Source organism: Mustela nigripes, chromosome 1 (assembly GCF_022355385.1).
Source record: "Mustela nigripes isolate SB6536 chromosome 1, MUSNIG.SB6536, whole genome shotgun sequence".
NCBI lineage: Eukaryota > Metazoa > Chordata > Mammalia > Carnivora > Mustelidae > Mustela > Mustela nigripes.
The window spans coordinates 157,604,672-157,626,795 of record NC_081557.1 but is presented as its reverse complement, the minus strand read 5'-3'; the positions used below and the strand labels follow the sequence as shown (position 1 = coordinate 157,626,795).

The window sequence follows — 22,124 nt, the reverse complement described above, 5'->3', positions numbered from 1 at the left end:
GAGCCCGATGCGGGCCTCGATCCCAGGACCCTGAGATCATGACCTGAGCCGAAGGCAGCGGCTTAACCCACTGAGCCACCCAGGCACCCAGGGTATTGCATTTTTAAAAAATGGTTAGGGAAGGTCTCAGTGAGAAGGCGATTCCCTTCAAAATTGGTAAAGAAATAAATCTCAAAGCTCTGGAGGTGGGGTGGGAGCTATGGAAGACCAATCCGGGAAGAGAATTCGTCTGGTGAAAAGCTTTTAGAGGGGGTTGTGCTTGGCATGTTTAAGAAAAAGCAAAGAGATCAGATGAACCAGTCATCAGAAAGATAACAAAATGGAAAGGCACAAATCATGTTCCACGCTGTAGGCCAATGTAAGAATTTTGGCTCTTGCCTTGAATGAGATGGGGAGTCACTGGACAGTTTTGAATAAAAGAATAACAGGTTCATTTAGAATGCTCTATTGAAAATAGACTGTGGCAGACTAAAGAAGCCGGGAGATCAGGTAGGAAGCCATTACAACAATCCAGGAAAGAGATCACGGTAATGTGGATTAGAGTAATAGCAGCAGAGATGGTGAGAAGTTGTATGTGTTCTTAAATAAAGAGCCAGTAGGATTTACTGATTACCAGACATAGTGAGAGACAGAAGTCAAGAATGACTTCAAGACCTCGGGACTCTGAAATTTAAAAGATGGATCTGCTCCTCATTGAATAAAGAAAAGATGAAAGATAGAGCAACAGTTGAGTACTGGATATAATAAGTTGAAAATCTGCATATTAAAACTGTATATGATATGCAGAGAATATCAAGTAGATAAATATTTTTGGCCAGTTAGAGTGTTTAGTGGTTCTCACAACACATTCAACTTAAAAAATGAGCTTGCTGGTATAGATAAACACAAAAACAAAATAGTAAAGCAATTCAAAGGCTCTAGACACAGCTTCTGATTTTCAAATACTATATTATCAAAATATATACAAAAGATTGCAGACAGTTCTAAAGAATGCAGCTTTGAAAAATGAGATTTGAGTTATATATTATTGTGTATATTATGTGAAGCAATTTTGAAAAGCAGCTAGATTGACAAACTTAATTAGCTCCCCTAAGGTAGAAAAGGAATTTGTCTAAATTTGCATATAATTTTTTAATACGAAGTCTCAAATGGAGAAATGATAAGTAAGACTATTGCTGTTGCTAGAATTACATAAATGTTTGTATCCTTTATGTGTTAACATGGTAAAGGAGTATATTGTTATTTTGAGCTGAAAAGCTGATAGAAGCTTCTTTTGCTTCACAACTTGAGTGCAATATTTCACTTGACTGTAATTCCTAAGTTTCCTGTAGGCTAAATATTTTATATGTGGAGTTAAGTACACAAAAGTATTAAATGCAATACATTTCTGACAGTGATATAATTTGAGGCAGAAGCTTCCCATCACATTTACATACTGCTGTGCAAATGGGGCACTCAAGATTAACATACCAGGTGAAAATCAACAGAAGCATTCTGTGGGCCTATCAGGGAAGGAAAGAGCAATGGGTGTGTGTGTGTGTGTGTGTGTGTGTGTGTGTGTGTGTTTTAAACAGGTAACAAACTGAAGCTCAGGGGCGTCAAATAGAGGTATTCATTGAATTTATATTGATTCCAATTTCTTTTTAGTTTTCCATGTTTTAGCTTATATTTTTTCCCCTGTTGGGGTTAGTTACAAATTATGTACTACATTAAGGGAAATTTGCTAATAATTTCTCAGGATCATGATTGGACTTCATGGCTAGTTTGGTGGGAAGTTTTGGATGCAAACTCCGTTTCATTTCCCTCTAGAGTCTAAGCAACTGCAGCTTACATCTAATATGTTATCTTGGACTCTTCAAGAAATGTGGAAGAGAACATGGTTTGATAATTGCCAGAGATTAACAGGCAAACTCTCCTAACGCTTTGCACAAAATTTTTAACTAATTCCAACAAGGAAAAAGTAAGTGTAAATATAGAAAAAATAAGAATCCAGAAACAACCTTCCTGGGCTCATCCAATGGGCACATTACATTAAAATGGTTCAGGTATGAACTATGCAATCGGCTAACAATTACATTTGTTTCTGTGTGTGTGTATTTACTGTATACAAGCACACATCATTGATTTATATCAATATTGGCAGAATCATTTATCATGCTTGTTTTTGTATGTTATCCAATATAACATTTTAAATTTAAGAATAAATTAAGAATATTCATAATGACTATCTGCTTTTGTGCCTTTCATCTTTTTTCCTTCTTTCTTTCCTATTTTGTTTTCTGTTTCCTTCTCAGGACCTAGACAAGGATGAAGTGATTAAAGTATTTGGCTTGAGTACGAAATTTAAGGGAGCACCAAACTGAATAGTTAAGTAATATCTTAATGCGATATTAAAAAAATCAGAATTAATAAAAAGTCCATAATGAATAAAATATCAAAAATTTAAATAAAGATTGGATCTGCTAGTGACATTTGGAACCATGTCTATATGTAATGATTATACAATGTTTTGGCCTTTCAAATTATGCATCTGAGGTGAGTACCAAATTTACTTGACCCTAAGCTGGCCCTACTCTGCATTTCCTGCCTGCTTCTTGCCTTTTAGACAGAAAGCATAAAACAGTACATAAAACTGATCATGTTACCAACCTTAATACATGAGATTATACAGGTCAATCTCCTCTGGTCAAAGTAATAGATCTCAGTTAAATAAACATATACAATGAGACCAAGATCATTTAAATTAGCTTGAAAAGTATGTGATATCTATTTTATTTATAGGACAAATTATTTTACTGAGATCTTTTTAAGATAATAACTTGTACTATCTAGAATCTAATAAAAAAGCAAAAATGTCTCATCCCTTTAAGAGCTCTCTTACGAGAACTCGGGCTTGGAAATTGGGGAGGTTGAATTCATGAGCAAACTGAAACTGACTGCTATCAAAGAGGATCTTAGTCATTTAAGCTGGAAAGAAAGACTAAGAATCAAGCTTGAAACTGAGATATTTAATTCACTAAATATTTACAGAACTACTTCTACATATGTGAGTTGCTATTGGGACATAGGGATAAACTGACAAGTCAGGTATGGCTACTGACCTCAAGTGGTATGCAATCTAGAAGGACAGATAGACATGGACAATTATTATGCTCAGGAGAAATCATATGTGGGGATGGACAAGTTATTAAGAGAGTTTAATGGAGAAGGAAAATATTTTAGGCAAGAGAATCAGGAAAAGCTTCTTGGTTATTGAGATTTTGAAAATGGATAGTTAATGGACAGAAAAGGAAGTCAGTGGGAGGAGCATTCTTTTTTTAAAAAAGAAAGAAAGAAATGAGTAATACTTGGTACGTAAGAATATTGAAGCATTTAAGAGAAAGTCAGTAACTTAGTTTGGTAGAAATATGAAGCACATAAATGAAGCAGAAAAGAAGATACCTAATGTATATTTAGTACAGGTGTTTAGTAAACAACTTTTCAACAAAAATAATGAATAAACGAAGACTGAAGGGAAGGATAATGCCAAATTGTAGAGACTTCTGAAAGCTAAGATTAACAAACTGCAATGAAGACAGAGTAGAACACTTACAGGGTTTTGGGCACAGATGGGATTGCTATCAGAACTATGCAGAGGGAAGATTAATTGGTGGGAGGGGGCCAGCCCTGGTTCTAGAGTCTAGGAGGGTAATAAAATGACACAAAATGCCAAACCAGAAGTAGAAAAGGAAAGGATCAATGAATGGAAGAGACACTGGAGAGACAGGATTGATAGTTAAAACAATTAATTGGCTCTGGGAAGAAGACGAAAAGCAATGATAATGACTCTTCAATTTCTAGCCTGGATGGCAGGGAGGGTACTGGTGTTTTTAACAGCAATAAAAAACACAAACAGATAAGCATCAACTCACACAGAAGGATCATTAGTTCAGTGTTAGACATAAGGTGGGCAGGATGCAGGTAGAGACGTGCAGCACGCAGATAAGAGTTGTCTTGTTTCCCCAGATTAAATGCTGCCACAAGGAGAGAGGCAACATTTGCCATTTGATGTGCCCCTCACTTAACCTCTTCTTCCTGATTAATTGCATATAAGGAACAAAGATAGCAAAGGTTTTGTTCCTTAGTGTTGAAACATTCCAGAAAACCATATATACATATAAAAAAGCCTGGCAGTATCGATTAAGATGATACAAGATTTTAGATTACCTAGATGTACCCGAAGCTCTGGCTATCTAAACGTCTGGTCGGAAGGTGATAAAATAAGGTAAGTGGCTTTCTTATATTAAATGGTAGCATAGGCCAATGGTTCTCAAATTTGAGTAGCATCAGAATCCCCGGAGGAGCTAGTTAATATACAATATTGCAGCCCACCCCCATGAGTCTCTGATTAGGTGTTCTGGAGTGGAATCCAAGAGTTTTCATTTCTCACAGGTAGTGTTGATGCCACCAGTCGAGTGCTCACACTTTGAGTTCAAGTGCTTTTACATAATGCCTAGAAGAGCCATTCTCACAAAATACTCTGCCAATAGCCATCAGGAACACCTGGACTGCTTGGTAAAATTTTAATTCTTGAGGTCCGACCCCTGACCCAGTGAATCTTAATATTTGGGTTTAGAGTTGGGGAATAAGCATTTTGTGCAGCTACTCTAGGTAATTCTTAGTATCCTATAAAGTCTGAGAACCACTAAAATTGTGATGCTCATTTTAATTAGCTTTGGGGGGACATTAGAGTTTTAGTTCTATAATTGTGATAGAACAAGTGAGCAGGAGTGAAGAGATGTGGGCTGTAGTTATAAATCTTGACACTAATTAGTTGTGTGGCCTGAGGTAAATTACTTAACCTTTTTAGGTATACCTCATCTATAAGATAAAATGATTAAACTGAAGGTCTCCATATTCCTTTTCAGCTGTATGATTGTGATAAATTCTTGGAATAGGAACAGGTAGTAGAGATACACATTTTCGGAGTGTGTAGGAAAATGAACACTTCTCAACTAGGGATGTCAGAATAGCATTTGTTTTGTTTTGTTGAACTATGCATTCCTCTTCTCCCATTCTAATTTGCTTCTCTTGCTACCTCCAATAGGTTGTTAAATTATTGGTCTCTCTGGCCATTGAGAGCCACTCTTGGTTGAGTCATTTTTGTGGGTTGGATTGAGTCCTACCTCTCATGAATGCTGGGCTTTATATGACTACCCAGCACAGCCTAATTTCTATCAGAATAAATGATGGAGATTATAGCAATTTGAGTTTGTTAGCCAAAATAGTGTCTCTTAAAAAATGAATATTAAAGTGGAATTTAAATTTATATGTATCACCTAACACCTATTAGGATGGCTGCCATCAAAAAAAAAAAAAAATCAGAATAAGTGATGTTAAGGATGTGAAGAAATTAGACCCTTGTGCATTATTGGTGGAAATGTAAAATGGTGCAACTAATACGGAAAACAATATGTATTCCTTAAATATTAAAAATAGAATTACGATATGATGCAGCAATTTCACTCCTGGGTATATTACTAAAATAATTGAGAAAAGGGACTCAAAGATATCTGCACAACCATGTTCATCAGCCCCGTTCTTCACAATAGCCAAAAGGCAGAGGAAACCTAAGTACCTATCGACAAATAAATAGTGAACAAAATGTGGTATATACATACAATAAAATAGTTAGCCTTAAAAGGGAAGGAAATGAGAACAGCATGCTAAGTGAAAGTCACAAAAAGGTATTTTCTGTACAATTTCATTTCCATAAAGTTCCTAAAGTAGTCAAATTCATAAAGGTAGAAAGCAGAATGGTGGTTTCCAGCAATTTGGGGGAGGGAAGAATAGCAAGCTTTTATTTAATGGATATAGAATTTTAGTTTTGCAGAATGAAGAGAGTTCTGGAAGTGGATCGTGATGATGACGATTGTATAATAATGTGAATGTACTTAATGCCACTAAACCATACAAAGAAAAATGGTCAAGATGGTAAAGTTTATATTACACATATTTTATGATTTAAAATAAATATATAATTTCAATAAAAATGTGTATGTTGAATGTCAAATATGGAAACGATTAATGCGATAGGGTCAGATTGTATCATAAACTAATTCCTTAAGACATAAAATGAGAAACACTACCCTTAGTTAAGGAGTTTTAAAAACCCATTTTGTACTTTTTTAAAATTCCTGTGTTTAATATTATATGTAATAGAAGAAATAAAGTGAAAACTGAAAAGGCAGGTTATTCTCTAGTAAACCTAAGTATGGTTTTATGTTATATTTATTGCCCCCAAATACTATCAAGGCTTTGAAATTTTATTTATTTTACTATCTCCTAGACTGAGTTGGTGCCAAGTGGCAGAGCCCTAAAGGAGTTTCCAAAACATGCTGATTTAAAATAAGAAAAATAATAGTCTTGTGGATATTTAACAAGAAATGAGGACTTTGTAATCAGAAGCTTCAGCATTCAAGATGACAATTAATCTGCGAAATGTTAAAGCAGGAGGATACGGTAGTAATCATGGCATTTAAGCTTTAGTAGCAGAAGTGAATTCAGCAGTTGAGAAGCAGAAAATCACAGTAGAACACTGAGCACATAAATCAGAGAGCAGAGAAAGGGCCCTTTGAAGATATGAAAGGACAACCAGGGGCTGGAGCTCACAGGAATGCAAATAAAACCTCTACAGGCTGCTAATTCTCCTACTGAGGGAAGGAGGGTTTGATGAGAAACTAAAAATTCAAAGTATGTGTGAAAGGTCTACAGCTTAATGTAATGGAAACAAGTAAGTCAGCACGAAAGTCCAGTATCTTCGCTATAGAAAAACAATTAAAAAACCAGGAGCCCTCTCAGCCTGTATCTGTTACTAGGGCACTAAGTATTATAAAATTCTGATTTATATTAATATTCTTAGGGATAAAAGGGAAGATAGCAAACAGTGGCCAGCTTGGAGGCATATTTACAAAATCATTTAGCTTTTCCCATTTTTCACAAAGTAAATGCTGTTCTCTAAAATTACTGTCTGGCAAAAGAAATGTTGTCTTACGAAGTGTACACTTGGGCATGTGGATTTATATTAGGACCTGACCAAGTTGTATTCCCTTGCCAGCACATCTGTTTAACTGATAGTGTTAATGCGGCTGTGGACATGGGTAAGAAAAGTCTGGGGGATTAAAGGTAGAGTGAACCCCAAAACCCCAAAGTGCTATTATTCATCTTTTAAAAAGAGGCATTGAAATTGACAATAACAAGTCAAGAAAAAAAAGGATGAAAGAAATAATTTTGCATTATAAAGATGATGTATAGAAGTCATCCACATTTGAATGCACAACCTAGTAATTAGAAAAGTGAAAATAAAAATGAGAGACTTTTCATTCATCATTTTGGCAAAACTGAAAATATAAAAGAGTAGTAGTATTATTTACTTTTGGCAATTCCAGGCAAGCAAATGGGAAACTAGGACTCTCTTTCGTATTGAAAGTACATTTTTCAGACACTACTTTGAGAGTGGTTATTAAATTTGTAAATGCATATGTTCCTTAACTCAGAATCGTACTTTTATGACTGTATTTACAAAAGAAAATAATAAATGTATAAAAATAAATGTTCACCATAGCTGCTTATAGGAGATAAATATTTGAAAAATTCAAAGTGCTCATCACGGTTAAACAATTTGATAAATTACGATAGTGCATAGACTATTTTGAAAGTATTACAATGATGTATAAATATACATGCTAACTTGAAAGATCTTAATGATAGAAATTGGTAAAGACAAAGGCAGAAAACATTTTATTAAAAAAAGTCAAAATGGAGGGGCACCTGGGTGGCTCAGTGGGTTAAAACCTCTGCCTTCAGCTCAGGTCATAATCCCAGGGTCCTGGGATCGAGCCCCACATTGGGCTCTCTGCTCAGCGGGGAGCCTGCTTCTCCCTCTCTCTCTGCCTGTCTCTCTGCCTACTTGTGATCTCTCTGTCAAATAAATAAATGAAATCTTAAAAAAAAAAAAAAGTCCAAATGGAGACCGAACAAAAAACTGTAGCATATATGTGCCCATTGAATAAAGAAAGTCACGAAGACGTGCACCCTGCCATCTTTTTTTTTTTTTTTTTAAGATTTTATTTATTTCTTTATCAGGGAGAGAGAGAGTGAACACAGGCAGACAGAATGGCAGGCAGAGGCAGAGGGAGAAGCAGGCTCCCTGCCGAGCAAGGAGCCCAATGTGGGACTCGATCCCAGGACGCTGGGATCATGACCTGAGCCGAAGGCAGCCACTTAACCAACTGAGCCACCCAGGCGTCCCTGCACCCTGTAATCTTAATGGAGGTTAACCGAGGGTAAAACCGGATGGATAGAGTGAGCTGATTTTAAAAGTATTGTGGAATTATACTTTTTAACTTTTTTGCATTTTTCCAACAGAAATGCTTAAAATGTATGAGCATTTTCCAATTTGGGAAGTAATTGTCAAGAGTAAGAATTAAACTAAGGCAATGAACCATTTACACTATTTGTCAGATAAAGAAGTTTGTGAACCTAATGGACCCACAAGGAAACAAAGATGCACCTACCTATAATTTTTCACCCTGGGGAACTACAAAGCTGGTATTCCTTTGTAGAAGGAATGCTTGAGGGACAGAATGTGTATTAAACTAGGAGTGACAGCTGAGGCCTCTGCGGTTACCTGGGAAGTGCTCTTCTCTCGTGTGGCTATTAAGTAGTTTGAAATTAGGGTCCTAAGACTTACTGAATATTAGCTCCAGAAGAATTCTCAGAATTCATCTATTTCATTTCCACAACTTCCTTTTTTTAAAAGATTTTATTTATTTGTTTGACAGACAGAGATCACAAGTAGGCAGAGAGAGAGAGAGAGAGAGAGAGCAAGAGAGAGAGAGAGAGAGAGAGAGAGGAGGAAGAAGGCTCCCCGCTGAGCAGAAAGCCTGATGCGGGGCTCCATCCCAGTATGCTGGGATCATGACCTGAGCCAAAGGCAGAGGCTTTAACCCACTGAGCCACCCAGACCCCCCTCATTTCCACAACTTTTAAGTTAAAGGAAGAAAACTGAGGTCCAAAGTGAGTATATCATTTTTCCAGTCCAGACATTTCTTTTCCAATATTTTTCATTATTCTTTTGGCACCTTCTTGCTCATTTAGTTAAAACTATACAGTTAACACCCAGTGGCAGGTTCAGATGATATGCGTCCCAGCAGGTGTCTCTGATCCACCTGCACAAACTGCTCCTCTACCCCTTTTCACTGTACGAGAGCACTGGGATAGTTAATCTATGTGTCAGCTTGACTAGGTCATGGGATTCCCAGAAACTTGGTTAAACGTGATTGCTGGGTGTGCCCATGAGTGTGTTTCCAAAGACATTAGCACTTGAATTAGTAGACTGGGTAAGGCAGATTGCCTTCCCCAAGGTAGGTGGGCATTATCTCACCCAGGGAGCAGCTGGAATAGAATAGAAAGGTAGAGGAAGTTTCTCTCCTTCTCTCTCTGCCTGACTGTTGAGCAGGGGCATCAGTCTGCTCCTTCTCTTAAACTGGGATTTATACCAGTAAAGCTCCTAGTTCTCAGGCCTTCAGAATCACACTAGAATTTAAATCATCAGCTTTCCTGCATATCCCACTTATAAACAGCCATTGGTGGGACATGTCGGCCTCCATAATTGCATGAGCCAATTCCTTATACCAAATCTCCTTTTTTATATAAACATACATCCACACATATACACACACAAATACATGAATGTAATATATGAATATATAAATTGTTCTTTTTCTACAGAAAAACTTGACCAGTATAAGCACCTATATCTAACCGTAACTGCTTTTTATTTCCTGCGTGTACTGTATTCTTACCTCCATGTTTTCGTTCAGGCTGTTTCCTTATCCCACTGACTCCTATATCTCTTTTACTTAATTAAATCCTACTTTAAGATTAACATTACTTCCTCTTGGAAGCCTCTGTGATCTGAACTAGACTCATCCCTCAGGCTATGATAAATTCCCTTTCTCTGCTTTCTTTTGGGATCTTGTACATTTCTCTGTAGATCAGCTGCTATATTGCACTTTACTGCCCCACACTCACTAGGCTAAACAATTTCTGTATCCTTTGTGCCCATCGCACTCGGGACCACTAAATAAATGTTTGTTGATTAAACGAATGAGTGAATGAGTAGATGAATTGGAATTGAATGTAGCTAATTAAAAGAAGAATTGGAGCAGGTCTGGCTTTCATCATGGATTAAATCACTATATAAAAAAGCAATTTTAAAGTTACATGCTCTGTTAATGGCAGCTTAGTACTATCATCTTTATATACAAGAAATACCACTTTATTGTTTCCACTTTGATTTACAGAGTCTATACCTATATCTATTTTTTTCTGGGCATCTAGAAAAAATCTTTTCAGCTTTCAGTTTGCTTTGTGTGTTGTAACACCTAACATTCTAATTCAAGCTAAAATGCTTATGATTGTTTAAGAAGGATATAGGTTTGGACTTCATCTTTACCCTTGAGAACATAGTTAATCAAGACTAATTTTTAACTCAAACATCTATGAAGATTATTAGAAACAAAAATATGTTATAAAAAATGTTAATAAAAGGGTGCCTGGGTAGCTCAGTTGGTTGGGCCTCTCTAATCTTGGTTTCTATTCAGTTTATGATCTTGGGGTCATGGAATTGAACTCCAAGTCAGGCTCCAGGCTCAGCAGAGTCTGCTGTATCCCTCCCCCTTCTTCTCTGCTCCTCCCACTGTTCCTGCTTTCTCTCCCTCTCTCTCTCTGTCAAATACATAAATAAATAATAGAATGTTTAAGAAAATAATAAAAACAATCAATCCCAGGCATTAAAAATGCATTGTCAAGATTTCTGGGAATGATCTCTATGAGTGTGTGTGTGTGTGTGTGTATGGGTGTGTGTGTTAAGATTTTACTTATTAATTTAGGTGGGGAGAGGCACAGAAGGAGAGAGAGAATCCAAGCTGACTCCACACTGAGCATGGATCCCAACACAGGGCTTCATCCCTGGACCCTGAGATCATGACCTGCGGTGAAACCAAGAGTTAGACTCTTAACTGACTGAGCCACTGTGGGTTTTGTTGTTGTTGTTATTGTTTATTGTCGCACTGACTCTCTTCTTGCACTATGTTATAGCTGACATGGACTTAAAACCTTTGATTTTTGGGGAGCGGAAAATATGTCAATGGGATCTGAGCTCCCAGATGCCTGCTGTAGTGCTAAAGTAAATCATATCTTATTTGTTGAAATCATCTGGCAAAGGGCAAATGTAGCAAATGTACAGTTACTTCTAAGCTCAGTGGTATGACAGTCTAGGACTTCTGGCATTTTCAAAGATCCAAAGTTGTTTAGTATTTTGTTTTGATTTTCCTCAAGTTGTGTTCAGTCTGATTATTCATTTCTGTAATGGGGCCTAACCATGATTTTAAGGTCATATACTTAGTATATTACCAAGTTATTCACTGTAGCCCAAGTTAGGTCCTATCCTCTCTCTGCTTATAACTGTCACCTACTTTGGCATCTTCACCCAATGCCACATGGTGCTATAGAGTTCAAAGAGGAAGGGAAATGGAACAACTGGAAAAGAGAATATGACCATCGTGGTTCATGGATTTGAGATGCATAAGACCAGGAATTACTGTATGTAAACCCATAACAGTTGAAAATTGTTTTCTACTCACAGCCTCTTTTCTTTTATGTAATTTGGTTCCTGCTAGCTTCATTCTCATGACCAATGAGATCATTACCTGAGCTGAAACCAAGAGTCGGATGCTTAACTGACTGAGTCACCCAGGTGCCCTCTGATGGGAGTAGTCTTGAATCACAGGGTTTTAAGAGACTGTCCTAAGCCCTGCCTATATCCTCGATCTGTTTTTTGTTTCGTTTTGAAACTTCCTTTAACCTTCTGTTGATGAGTAGAACTTGCTTTTCTTCTGCAGATACTACATTACTTTTGTTCTTCTCAAATGATAATTACTTTTCTCTTCTACAACATTCATATCACTGGGGCTGGATCATGGTTAGGTATCCTTCTTGTCCTTTGAACCACTTCTAGAGCATTGGCTTTGAAGCTCATGCTATCAGACTACACTCATTTCTACTGTAGACATCTGCTGACTCTGTGTCACTCCGACATTGCTCAAAGATTTTACCACTTGGTACTCTGTCACTCTTTCAAATTCTAGTTCTGTGGTTATTCTTGGTGATTTGATTATTCACATAGACATCCTCTTCCAGTACTTGGCTTTTTCATCTCCAAAGATTATGTCTTTCCTCCTACCTTAGCCACCCACTCCCATGTTGTATCACTTCCAATACTAGCACTCTCTTCATCATTTCAATTTCAAATGTGCCATCTTGGAACCAATTTGTATTATTTCCAATCCTGTCCTTCTGGTTCATGGACTCCTATAGTTCTTTGGTCCCACCCAAACCAACAATTCATTGTTCATGTCATCCTCTTTTTTCTTTTTTTTTTTTTTTCAAGATTTTATTTATTTGACAGAGAGATAGAGAGCACAAGTAGGCAGAGCAGCAGGTAGAAGGAGAAGGAGAAGCAGGCTCTCCACTGAGCAGAGAGCCTGATGTGGGCCTTGATACCAGGACACTGGGTTCATGACCTGAGCTGCAGGCAGCTGCTTAAATGACTGAGCCACCCAGGCTTCCACATGTCATCCCCTTGGTATCCTCCATCTCCTCTCAGCTGAGATTCCCTCATTCATAATAACAATTTCTTTGGATATATTCTCAACGCCCTCACCTTATTGTTTTCTATCATGCTTATTTGATAAACACCAATTCTGGTGAAATCTCTTCTCTGTGAACTCCGTGTTTATGTTACAAAAAAGCCCATAATCATGCTGATTGGTTTTAGTTTATAGCCATGATGACTATTTCAAAAGAGCCGTTAGTCTTTTCTAGGAATACCATTATATTTCACTCATCTACTGTTCCTCCCATTCTCCAGAACAACAATTCCTATCTTTTCTCTCTTCAATTCTCTGGAATCTTTATCCTATTACTTATATTTTGGTGATGGCCTTGGTTCCTATTTCTCTGAGTAAATATAATCAGTCAAAAATGATTTTCCATATACTTCCATTACCATATCTTCCAATTTATCTGCATGTATGTCCGTATGTTCTACCTCATCTCTTTTTGCTATGGATGGACTGTGCTCCTAAATCCAACCCCCCACTTGTGCATTAGATCTCAAGAACAAATCTCCAGCAGTTCTCTTGTCTCTCTCTTGCACCATGAATTTCCCCCTCTGTACTGTATCATCTCATTAGTATAGAGACATTGTATATATCTTTTTTCATAAAAAAATTTTCCCAAACCTCACATCCCACTCTAGAACCCTCCCCACTATTACTCAGCATTTTCTTTCAGCAAAGCACCTTTACAAAGTGCCCAGTCTAACAAAACAAATGAACAAAGAAGAAAGAAAAACAACAACAAAAAGACTCCTAAATATAGAGAACAAATGGGTGGTTGCCAGAGGAAAGGTGGGTAGAGGACAGGTGAAATAGATAAAGGGGATTAAAAGTACACTTCTGATGAGCACTGAGTAATATATAAAGTTGTCAAATCATTATATTGTACACCTGAAACTAACAAAATACTGTATGTTAATTATACTTGAATAGAAAAAAATTAAAATAAAAAAATAAAGTAAATAAAAAGTACCTAGCCTTGTAATTTCCACTGCCTCTCTTCTCATTCTTTTTCTTTCCAATCTAATTCTAATTTCTTCTCCTTTCCCTCTACCAGATCTGCTTTTGTCAAGGTCATCAGAGACTGCTGGTTGCCAATAAATCATTAATTCCCTGTCTTCACCATACTTGATCCATGAGTATCATTTGACAGAGTTGACCATTTGAATTTCCTTGAAACACTTTTTCGCTGGCTTCTAAACAAGCACTCTTGGCTTTATCCCTGTTTCCTTGGCTGATCCTTCCCTGACTCTGTTACACCTTTTTTGACTCTCGCTTTTCTAAATACTACATTGTCCCAGGATTAGTCTTTACATAGCTTTCTTTTCAAGATAGATAAACACATGTTTAGTGATATCATTGAGTCTTACTACTTTAAATACAGACTCTATGCTAGTATTCTCCAATCTCCAGCTAGAACTTTCTCCTAAACACTCAACTCATATATAGAAAGCAGCTTTCTTGGCATCTATCTTGGATAATTAATAAACATTTCATATTAACTATCGTGCCAAAGGCAAATTCTCATTTGGCTTCTCAAATCTGCTCTTCCCATAATTTTCTCAACCTCAATAAAAGCCAACTTCATTCTTCCAACTACTTAGGCCAGAGACATTGGGCTCATTTCTAACTCTTTTTTTTTTTTTCATATCCCACATTCAGTCTTCTACAAAATTTTGTCAGAGTGACTTTCAAAGTATATTCAAATTCAATCACTGCTCACCACTTCCACCATAAGCACTCTGGTCCATCCATCATCATGTTTCACTTGAATTACAACAGTAGTCTCTCCTCACTCTTCTCCTTGTTTCTAGCCTTGACCTCTCCCTATTTTTCACACAACACCATAAGTGGAGCTTTAAAAAGTAAGTCAGCTCATGTCACTCTCCTGCTCAAAACCTCAGAATTATTAAAAAGTCAGGGTCGTTTAAGTGACTCCAAGATATTATATCAGTGATTCTCAACCTTTACTGTGAATCAGAATCTCCTGAGTGGATTTAAGATATTCAAATGCTTTCTATTACCCAATTAAGATACAATGAGTAAATGAAATTGAAAGGTACAAAATTTTAGTTATAAAATACGTAAGTCATGGGGATGTAATGTACAGCATGGTGACATAGTGAATTATACTGTATTGCATATGTAGCAGTTGCTAAGAGAATAGGTCTTGAAAGTTCTCATCACAAAAAGAAAATTTATAACAATAGTGACTGATGTTAACTAGACTTATTGTGATTTTGCAATATACACAAACATAGAATCATTATGTTTTATGCTTGAAAGTAATATAATGCTATATGTTGATTATATCTCAATTTTAAAAAAAGATACACTTGGAACTTTAGCAGGGCCCACACTTGAACATTTTTAGGCCACCATTCTAACTCCCACTGTGATCTTATTTCCTACCTCCTCTGCATATCCTGTCCACTCCCCATGAACCCTTCTCCAGCCACATTGTTCTTGACATTTCTCTATCATGCCAAGTTACCTTCTGCCTCAGGAATTTCGCAGTAATTTTCCTTCTGCCTGGAGCTCCTGTCCTCACTGTCTCCTCACCATCTTCATGGGTCATACCTGTCGTCTTTCAGGTCTCTACTCAAATGTCACTTTCTCAGGGATGCCTTCTGAGACCACTTTATATGTGATGGCAACAACCCTCTTCCTCCTCTGCTTTCTTTCATTCTTACCTTTTCAATTTTTTTTTTCTTTAGAGCATGTATTTATGGGCTTGTCTATTTTTTTTTTTCTCTCTAGTACAAAATAATCTTCATTTGGGCAGGGACTTTCCTTGTTCTGTTTAATTCCTGATACCTAGAACAGTGCCTGGTAAATAGGTGCTCACTGAATATGTGTTGAATGAATAAATAAAACAATAGCTTCACTCCACCCAGTTTTTTCAGCCACAGATAAATAAAGAGGGTAGGCTTACCCCATCATTTCATAAGGTCTAGAATTTGTCTTTCTGCATCAGTCCTCAAAAATCCTCGATACTGGCCCATTTGACATGACCAATCTTTTGTCTTGGTTTTCGTTTCAATTCTCCAGTTTTCCAGCTGGCATTAGAACTGGGACCTGCGCCCAGTGGCTTTGCTCCACACCTGGACCTTGTCAGTTTCCCTTCCCCATACTGCTCTGGGACTTGTGTGGCCTAATTAGCTTTGCAAATTGATGCTATCTTTCTGATTGAAAACTGCGGCTGCCAACACCATCCCTCACTTCCCTGTTGCCATAGTATCCATCGGATTTTTATATCCTCTTTGAGCTCTGTAGTCTGAAGTATTATGCGTAGGGATCCTCTGGCTAGGATTTTAATCCTACCAATCCTGATTTTCTTTTCTTCCTGAGTAGTCTTCATTGCTGGGGTTTTAGAATAATTTGTTCTTCACCATCTGAGTTTAATAGGCTATCAGAAAATAAATATTGCCCTCTAAATAACCAGAGACTTCTCTATTTCAGTACTACGCACAGATCCTTCATTCCTAGTCAGATCTTTACCTATGATTTGCCAAAATATGAGTTTTAGCATGTTACTTTTGTTTAAACCCTTCTTAAGTTCTGTATCTTCCACAGAGTAAAAGCCCACTTAGAATGTTTTATACAGCTCTGTATTAGCATTTTCAGACTTTAGCATGCATATGAATCACCTGGGAATCTTCTTAGACCAAGATTTACATGGAGAAGGGTTTAGGTGGGGCCCACGAGTCTGCATTTCTAACAAGCTCCCAAGATGCTGATGTTGCTAGTTCACAGGATTACGCTGTAGGTAATAAGGCCCTGTAAGGTATGCTTTCTCCCTACCACCTGGCCCTCTACTTCTCGGCTTTTGTTATTCTTCTGATGCTACACCTTATTTCTGAGTTACACTAGCTTCCTTCACAGTCTTAGAACATCCAGGCATACTTCCACCTTAGGGCCTTTGCATCTGCTGACCCTCTTGTCTGAAAACACGTCACCCAGATATACAACTCTTTCTCTCAAATCTGCTTCATGTCTTTTTTCCAATGTCATTTTCTTAAGCCTTCCCTGGCCATCTGATCTAATAAGGCAGATCATCCCTCTCTTGTCCCCCCTCTCCCTCTCCTATTTTTTCTCCTTAACACTTATCACTATTGAAATACAACATATTTAATTTTTTTAAATTGTCTGCTGCCTCCATTAGAATGTGAACTCTATGAAGGAATTTTGCTTTCATTCATGTTCACTCCGGTGACCAAAGTACTGACTGATATACAGCAGGTGCTCAATAAATGATTGTCGAATGAATGCACTAAATATTTCACTTATATTTTACTATACATTTTTTTCTGATTATGCAAAATGTCCTGGGAAAAGGAAGACAGAATCAGATTTGTTCTAGTTTAATTAGGCTAGCCTGATAAAGGTGAATGTCTCCCAAGAATAGCATATCAGAACTCATTTACTTAATCCTCATTTATACAGCTTTCTTTGGTATGAGCAGAATGATGTTAGAAGGGATAAAGCTCTACCTTCAAGTAAGAGAAACTTAATGAGACTAGTAATACAATTAAGAACAAATATAACCTGAGACATTAATGGTATCTATTTAAAGTTATAATTAGATTGCAAAGACTGTTTGCACAGTGATGCAGGTTTTCCTGGAAGACAGTTACTATATATATGAACTCATGTCAAAGACATTGTAGAATAAGTTTGGTCTTTTGTGGAAAATTGACCTAGAAGACCTCAAAAGTCTTTCCTGCCTGAACAAATTAGAAATCAACGACAGAGAAGAAGAAGCTGCTGTGTGAGATGTGCAAGACTAGTTACTAAAGCAAGAATCTACAACCACATTTCATGTATTACAGTTCTCAATCTTATAGACTCCCAGTGAGCTTTAGCAGGTGAGAAGGTTATTGGTTTTTGATTGGTTGGTTTTGTGCTTAAAGAGAAGCTGGCCAAGACCTTGCAAACTGAACCAAAATACATCTCATTATTATTACCTATTTTTTGATCAAATCAATTTTCAGCTGTTTCTGATTTTGGTTGAAAGAATACATACAACAAGCAAATTTCACTTTGATATTTTCCATTATGAACTCATAAGAACATTCTTCACTGTCCCTCTAGTGAATCAGAAAACTAAATAAATATGGTATAAATCTAGGTGACACGATTTGCAGTTTTTTAAAAGTCATAAGCCCTCTTTATCAGTAGATTATAAGAGTAGAAATTCTTCTCTACTTCTTTTATTAATTAACCTTTTCAAATATGTTACAATTTTAACTTAACCTTAGAAGATACTATATAATAAAGCTTTGTTGTTACAAATTGCTTACCTTTACATTCTTTCAGGTAATCTTAAGGATCTTTTTATGAAGTTATTATTTAATAATATTATTTATTGATGCCTATATATATGTATGTGTATATATATATGTGTGTGTGTGTGTGTGTGTATATATATATATGACAAAAAAACATGTGAAGTAGGAATTCTTATCAACATGATAAAAATCCTGGGGCCCACAGATTTTAAGTAACTAGTTACATTTAAACATTTGAGCTTAAAAAATGAACTGTATTCGAACCCATGCTGAAATGTCTTTTGCAGGCTTTTAATCCTCACACTGTGACAATCTTAGGGAGGAGGAGACTGAGTCTTAGAGAAGCCAAGTGACTTGCCCAAAGTTGTACACATAAGAACTGGAAGAACCAGGAAACAGGGTTCTTTCTGTTCTTCATAATAGACTTTTTTTTTTTTTTAATGTATGACATTTAATAACAGCATGAGAAACACTAGCACAGGTCGAAAGATGATGGAATGCCTACATATTTAAAGAGAAAGAAATGGCAAAACCTACAAGAATTAACTAAATTTATTAGCACACAATGCAAACTTATCAATAGCTTAGTCTAAAACACTTTTATTTCATAGAATCTCAAACTGAAATTTTCTCAGGGTAGGTTAATCTATAATTTCTTTTTACACATCCACAAATGCCAAATTAAATTCTATATGGTTAAAAGACATAAAGGTAAGAAAAAAAGAAACAGAAAATGTAGGAAACCATATGTACATGCTTTGAAAAGGAGAGGTTTTCTTAAACAATCCTGAAGACCTTGGAAGATATGTATGTATATTTTAACACATACAAGACTATTTATATGTGACATTTGATATTCCATACCCTTGTGATTTATTTTTTATTTTGGAAATGCTAGAATATAGGAAGTATACCCAGTCTGTATTACTATAAACACTGTAAGGTATACGGGCTGTGTGCGTATGTGTGTGTGCGTAAAAACACAAGAATGAAGCAAGACCTTATCTACATGTGTTGACGTGACTGGCTACCTCTGAAATTTATAAGAGTCCCTTAGGGTCTCACTATTTCAGCTCTGTATACACTTACCAATCCCTATTGAAAGGTAATAATGAATCACCACATTCCCTTATTTTAGTAATTTTTGTTCGTTCGTTTGTTTGTTTGTTTATTTGTTTGCCATTCAAATAGAATCCAGATTTTTAATTAAGGGCAACAATGTCCTTCATGATCTATCCCCTGCCTTCAACCTCCTTCCATGTTCTCTCATTGGGCATGTTCCATGTTGATTTTCAGCTGGTTTCTTGAATGTAACTCCATGCTTCTGCTAAGGTTGTGCTTGGTTTGGAAGCCCTGTCACCCTCTCTTGTACATAAACAGCTCCTGATCAGGCAGGTCATCACTAATATTTTATCTCCTCAGGGAACCATACTTGATCACTGTTCTGAAAGTAGATGTTCTCTTTAATTTCTGTAAAAGAACCCAAGGTTTTTTCCCATAGCACTTATCATGATTTAAATAATTTCATTTGATCACATATTTTAGTTTTCTTTTCTCACCAGACTTTACATTTCACAGATCCAGTGATCATTTCTCTGTGGTGATCTATATATTATATATATTATATATCAGTGTCTGGTATATAATTGGCACTTAGCAAATATTGTATGAAAAAATGAATAAATAAGTGATGAATGAGTGAATATGTATCTTTTAAAATATTTTTTGAGAATCTGTATGTCTGCCTGGAGAAAAAAAGTGAGTTTTTTCTGGGGTGCCTGGGTGACTCAGTGGGTTAAACCTCTGCCTTCAGCTCAGGTCATGATCTCAGGGTCCTGGGATTGAGCCCTGTATCGGGCTCTCTGCTCAGCAGGGAGCCTGCTTCCCCTTCTTTCTCAGCCTGCCTCTCTGCCTACTTGTGATCTCTGTCTGTCAAATAAATAAAATCTTTAAAAAAAAAAAAAGCGAATTTTCTCTGGAATGATATGCTATAGAAAGAGGTTGTAAAGTATGGAGAGCTTTGGCTTCTAAAATAGAATAAAAATATAAATTGTGACTATATTTATCCCCAAGATAAATATCTTAAATATAAATATCTTAACAATTAACAATATGAAGGAAAGTAACTCTTCCCAAAATGACTTAGTATTCTTATTCTGAGGCTTAAATTCATTCACATCCCATGAGTACCTAGTAAAGCCTAAAATGTCCACCCTCCCATCTCCTCCAGACAACATATAGGTCCACTCACTCACCCACTTTTACCCCCACCCATCCTCCTAGTAATTGTTGAACTTCTAGAAGCCTGTGGATTTTAAGATCAATAGTTGGGTCCTGGGAAACTGGGGTTAATGCAATAAAGGTGATTGAGTTAGAGGCCATTGCTAACATTTCAAGGAATTCACATCCTAATGCATCATTAGGACTTAAAGGAGGTTCATATCAACATGTTCAGTTTTCAAAATAATGATGCCAACTAGGCTGACTCTAGGGAACCATAACATCAGTAGCAGCTGAAGGACATCATATGAAAAGGCACAGAATAATGCTAGAACCTGTGTCAGAATATTTTTTATAACCATCAAAACATTCTCCAACATAGTATTAGTAAGTTTGCCTTCTGAACAAGAAGCTCAGACACGGGATCCAAATTATTCTGCTGTGGAAGGTTACAGAGAAAAAGTGTATACCACGTTTGTGGTTATAATTAACGTTCATGAATGCATTCATTCATTCATTCATCCTACAATTATTTATTGAATGTCAACCATTGTGATTTTCACTGTGCTAACCACGGGGATAATTTTAAACAAAAATCATTCAGTTCTCTTGTGCAGATTGATGGGACTTGAGGAAGAAAGAATTACTTCTGTAGAGGTGTTTATAAACCACAGCTCAGAATAAAAACTAGCTTCATGTTTTACACAAAGGACTGCTTCGTAAGCTTCCCCCCCCCCCCCGATAAAATAACTTCTAAATGATGGTTATTTAAAATAAGCTAGAAATAAAGATTTACACTTTTGGAATAGAAATAGACATTTATAGGAAACTTATTTGTTGACAAGATTAACTTTTATCCACCACATAATCATAAGTAAAGATAAAGTTTTCATCTAAAAGGAAATGCAGTATAGAAAATACCCCAAAGTCATTTGAAAGAATTGGATAACTCTAATAATATTTGGAATGGGATTCATAAAAACCTTTTCAGTCTTCATGTGCATAAGTCCCTGACCGTTCTGAACAAAATACTAGTTTATGTTTTCTAGTTTTGGAATTCTATTGGAGACAGATCCATTAGACACAGCACAGAAGGCTTTGAATTCCCTTTGCTTAAGCACTCTGCCAACTCAAAATCTCCTTTAAATCAATACGAGATATAATTTAATTGCAGACTCTGTGTCAAAGTTAAAATTTTAGAAAAGAAATAAACCAAACTCCATGTAGCAATTCGAATATAGGAGACAAAATAGCAGACTAGACTATTATAGCAGAACAATGACCAGTACCTTTTGAATGCCTGCTTGGGATTCCAGAACGTTATTCTCTGATCCATTGCTTCTGTTGATCATCCGCCACATTTGGGAATACATGCTGTCCCTTTCAAAAGGATTCATTCCCTTCATGCGGACATGTTCATATACTGCAGAGTCCAGTACTGTGCCATAAGGGATGTCCGTTTGCTTGGAGAGGTCCTGGAGAGATCTTCATGATTAGGAGAGAAGAGAGACACAAGTAAGAAATTGGAAATAAAGTTATAGGAAACAGAATAATATATGTAAATACAGATGTCAAATTGCTTTCCTATTTTGTGGTTTCTTAATATTAAAATGTAATATATAAAAAGAATTGCTGTTAGGGTTATGACACATGAATCATAAGTAGATGAAATCATTACTGAAAAAAAAAAGAAAATTTCTCATGGTTCTTGTGTGTGTGTGTGTGCGTGTGTGAGCCTTCACTGTGAAAAAAACCAAAACCAAAACTAGATCTAGCAATTCCAGCAAGGCAAAGACAAATTAAATTAGATTGCTGGATAACCACATAATCATTTAGTTAAAAAACAACGACATGCTATAAGCCTTAAGCCTATGTTCTTTTAGGTAGCAAT

The 22,124-nt window shown here is 36.5% G+C and overlaps 1 protein-coding gene across 1 annotated transcript in view; it reads right to left on the bottom strand.

Moving 5' to 3' along the window:
• GRID2 (glutamate ionotropic receptor delta type subunit 2) overlaps positions 1-22,124 on the bottom strand; it is a 1,183,642-nt gene that overhangs the window by 195,316 nt on the left and 966,202 nt on the right. Inside the window, exon 13 of the mRNA XM_059414235.1 lies at positions 21,523-21,718. Coding sequence (XP_059270218.1) covers positions 21,523-21,718 — 196 coding nt within the window. The remainder of the gene's footprint in view (positions 1-21,522; positions 21,719-22,124) is intronic.